The sequence below is a fragment of the Aplysia californica genome, unplaced genomic scaffold (assembly GCF_000002075.1).
Source record: "Aplysia californica isolate F4 #8 unplaced genomic scaffold, AplCal3.0 scaffold02020, whole genome shotgun sequence".
NCBI classification, from domain to species: domain Eukaryota; kingdom Metazoa; phylum Mollusca; class Gastropoda; order Aplysiida; family Aplysiidae; genus Aplysia; species Aplysia californica.
In genome coordinates, this window is record NW_004799290.1 from 13,636 (window position 1) to 17,898 (window position 4,263).

The 4,263-nt window shown below is 46.5% G+C and overlaps 1 protein-coding gene across 1 annotated transcript in view; it reads right to left on the reverse strand.

The window, feature by feature from the left end:
* LOC101853059 (trithorax group protein osa) overlaps window positions 1-3,948 on the reverse strand; it is a gene marked incomplete at its 3' end in the record, with an annotated part of 6,346 nt that extends 2,398 nt beyond the window's left edge. The window contains exons 1-3 of the mRNA XM_013091073.2: window positions 3,418-3,948; window positions 1,619-2,665; window positions 512-954 (exon numbers count right to left, since the gene is read on the reverse strand). Of these exons, the coding sequence (XP_012946527.1) occupies window positions 512-954; window positions 1,619-2,665; window positions 3,418-3,689 (1,762 nt within the window). The remainder of the gene's footprint in view (window positions 1-511; window positions 955-1,618; window positions 2,666-3,417) is intronic.
* Window positions 3,949-4,263: the final 315 nt, after the last annotated feature.

Sequence of the window (4,263 nt, forward strand, 5' to 3'; positions counted from 1 at the left end):
AGAGAGAGAGAGAGAGAGAGAGAGAGAGAGAGAGGGAAAGAGAGTTCATGTCCATGGACACATTGTTAGTGTGGCTGAATTGTGCATCCTTGCATGAGAATCACTGAACACGAATATAAAGGAAACATTTCTGTGCTGATGCTGAATCTTTGAATGTTGACGATTTGAAATATCCACTAATAATGTCCCTCGTGAATCAGTAAAGTTCATCTCATCTTAACATTAAGCCAAATACTGACACAAACATTCACATTGACCCCCTGACCATAACATTAACTGCACCAACACAGACAACTACATTTTAGTAGAGGTTTTACTGCCCTCGTAACTGCACATGGTCATATGAGCGCCACAACTACATTGACAAAGTCAACAACAACCACAAACAATTTGCAAAAACTGCAACACGCCGGCAGTATTGCACACAGACGTATCTCAAAGGCCGCCAAAAATGACTTATGTCTGTATGCAATACTGCCCACGAACAGTCAACATCCTTAATTGTTTATACCTGTGTTTTGCTGTTGTTGTTGCTGCTGCTGCTGCTGTTGTTGCTGCTGCTGCTGCTGTTGTTGCTGCTGTTGCTGTTGTTGTTGTGCGGCCATGCCCGTGGCTTTGATCTGGTCGGCTGGCATCATGGTGGAGATGGAGGAGAAGGAGGACATGGAGGAGGTGGTGAAGGCCGGGGAGGGCGCAGAGCCGTTGCTGCAGTTGCCCGCAGACTCGTTGGAGAAGTAGCCCTGGTCCAGTGGGGAGTCTACCGGGGTCCGAACCGGGGCCTGGTGGGGTCCGGGGGCCATAGGGGGCCCCATGGTGTGGTGGCCGTGGGGGTAGTGGTGGTGAGGGGGGTGATGAGGGTGGTGGCCACCGTGTGGGTGTTGGAAGGGTGCACCGGGGTACATGCCTTTGTTGAAGAATCCACCTGGGCCTGGTTTGGACGGAGCTCCCATCCACCTGGATAGACACAGAGAGATATATGTTGGTGTGAGTGCATGTTGTACGGTGCTTTCAACATACAGAGAGATGTTGGTTTGAATGCATGTTTTGTGGTACTATTTACACACATGGAGATGTTTCTGTGAGCACATTTTTTACAGTCCTATCAACATACAGAGAGATAATAGTGTGCGCACATGTTTTACGGTACTATAAGATTAAATGACCATTATGTCGATGAGTATCTTTTTAGATTTACAAACTGGGACTCAAAATGTTAGGATTTAGAAAAGTGAAAACAAAAACACTGTGGGGTCAACTCAGGAGTTCAGATTTCACTATCAAGACAGCAGAATACCATTGGATTACAAATATTATTGTTAACATTAATTGTTTATTTATTATTACATGTGCGTGACTGTGGGACTGTTTGCAAGTGTAAGCTTAAATTATGTGTGTATTTATATATGTGAGTAGAAGAAAAGAAATGTGTGTCTGTAGGAGTGTGTGTACTCATGTGTGTATTTCTGTATGTTTTTGTGGGTGCACGTGTGTGTGCACGTATGTGAGATGTGTGTGCATGTACCTGTGATGTGTGCGTATGTGTGGTGAAACACCAAACCAATATATATCAGTGTCTGAATAATAAAGTATACCTTATCTTATCTTATCACTGACTAACCTTTGATGCTGGCTGTGATGTTGTTGCTGTTGTTGCTGTTGCATAGACTTGACGTTAACATTGGGTGGCGGCGGCTGTTTCCCTACACGCTGAAACACGCCTCCGTCCCGACTGCCCACTGCGTTGTAGTGACCCTGCTGGCCTTGACCCTGGGAGGGTGAGCCCGGCTTGACGAAATCACAGGAGCTGGTGGGCATGACAGGCTTTGGGGAGACGCAGGGCACCTTCCCCCCACCCTTTCCCCCACTACTGCGGACACTGTTGTTGTTGTTGTTGTTGCTGCTTCCAGCACCGTTGTTCCCGTCCTCCTGGTCACTGGCGTCGCTGACCTGGCAGGCGCTGGGTGGGTTGGTGGAGAACTCCTGGGGTCGCGGGAGTCCGGCCGCGTGGGTGGTGGAGGAGGAGGTCGATCCCTGGCTGCTGCTGGAGTGTGTGGAGTGGACGGGGGAGGAGGCTGGGGCGCCTTGAGGGTACGAGTGGCTCCGTTTCGCCATGGGCGGGCCGCTGGCCGGCATCTTGAACAAGCTCTGGTTCCCCGACATCCCACCACTGTGGGTCGGGACGCTGCTTGGACCCATCATGCTGTTCCCAGGTCCCATACCCATACCTGTAGGGGTAACAACACTAGGCCCATTCTGCTGGTAGTGCTGCTGGTTAAATCCTGGAGGTGTCTGACACCGTCCTTTGTTCGGGCTGGTATCCGTGGAAACGGAGAGGTGGATGCGTTTGTTGGCTGGGCTGGTGTTCTCTGAGGAGATGACCGTGGTGGTGCCCGATGACTGACCCGATGACGACTGGATCAGCGGGCTCGGCAGCTGTGACAACCAATCAGAATCGTTGAAGTTGGGCTTAAACAAGAAATTAGGTGTGGAGGTGGTGGACGGAGGATTCAGGAGCGTCAGGGTCTTGTTGCTGTCATGGTGGTGGTTGTTATTGTTGTTATTGTTGTTGTTATTGCTGTTGCTGGTGTGACTGCCGGTGGCGCTGCCGCTGTTGGACCCACCACTGGCACTGCCGGTCGGAGTGGATATCGTGGAACCCGCCGCACTAAAAGGAGAGATCATAAAAACATAGACAAACTCTACATTAGGCTAAAACATACAGTTTAATGCACGAGGGTACAATCGTAATCGATACTGAATCATCGACACTTTTCAGTCACAACAGTCATTATTTCCTATTTCAGTTTTCTTTTTTTAATGATTCAACAATATCAAAACTATTTATTAAATGGTTCAACAATATCAAAATTAATATTTATTCCATCCCACAATTGAACTACTCACTTAGCATTCAATGAGGCCAATCCTACTTTTAGTGAATACCATTGCTCAATTTTTTAGCTTTCTGATGTTTAGTGGGAGCCCGGCTTATGAACGTATGCATGAGTGTGTGTGTACGCGAGTGAATGAGCAAATGAGTGACTGCTTTTGTGAGCATAATTACGTAAAAATGAGGGTGACCTTACAAAAGTATAAATGTATGTACATAAGTGTCAGTGTGGGCTTATGTTTTGGTGCGCATGTGCGTACTCACACTTGTATGTGAGAATGTGCTTGCATGAGTACATGTATGTACGTGTATGCATAATTTGGAGAGCCAGTGTCAGTGAGCATGTGCTTGTGAAAGTGTATGTATGTATGTATGTAAATGCATATGTGTGTTAGGAGGAACAGTGTAAGTGATTGTATGCTTGTGTGAGTATAAATGTACAAGGGTGCACGTGTGTTTGAAGGCGTAGTGCCCTATTCAAGCCCCAACTGCTTACAAAATACACGCCCTGTGTGTGTCTCTCTCACCTGTTGAGTGCCTCCTGCGTCATGTAAGCCTGAGGGTTGGTATCCTGCTCCATGAGGAACTCGACAAAGTCCAGCTCCATGCCCTCCTTCATGCCGATGTCCTCACAGATCTCGTCCAGCAGCTCATTGGGCAGTCGCTGGTCATCCATGGGGGCGGGGGCGCCGGGGGAGGAAGGGGAGGGCGGGGAGTTTAGTCGGTCACCGTCCAACGCAGAGGCAGAGGTGGCCACACTGCAAGCCGAAGGGCTTGAGGTCGAATCTCGGTACTCCATCAGCTGAAGAAAAAATTAGCAGCATGATACATTAAGGAATTTTTCATTTCCTTTTTATTTTATCAAATTTAATATTGCTATTGCATGAAAAATTATAAATTCTAGGTTTAGATTACTTATAATGTAAAGGAGGGTGCGACACATTTATTTGTTTTTCTTGACATGCCATGGGAAGCCCCAAAGTATAGATAATATGTTTAGTTTTAGTCTTAATAAGAGTTGTATGACACTTACAACACAAATAGGTCATTAAGTGCCAAAGACTTGTGGTACTACAAGAAAGTAACATACAAAAGAAAGAAGGAAAAGAAATCAGATGACAAAACGGCAACCACCCACTAACCATGTTGAATAAAGGAACAACAAAAAAGAAATAAATGAAACAAGCCAAACAAGACCACTGCTCATTCACGACATGTAACATCAGCGATGTTCTCCACATCACCCAGAGAATAAGAGATTTTTTAAAACAAAAAAGACAGTATACAAGGACATGTTACAGCTTTTCTTTTTTCTCTCTCTTTCTCTCTCTCTCTCTCTCTCTCTCTCTCTCTCTCTCTCTCTCTCTCTCTCT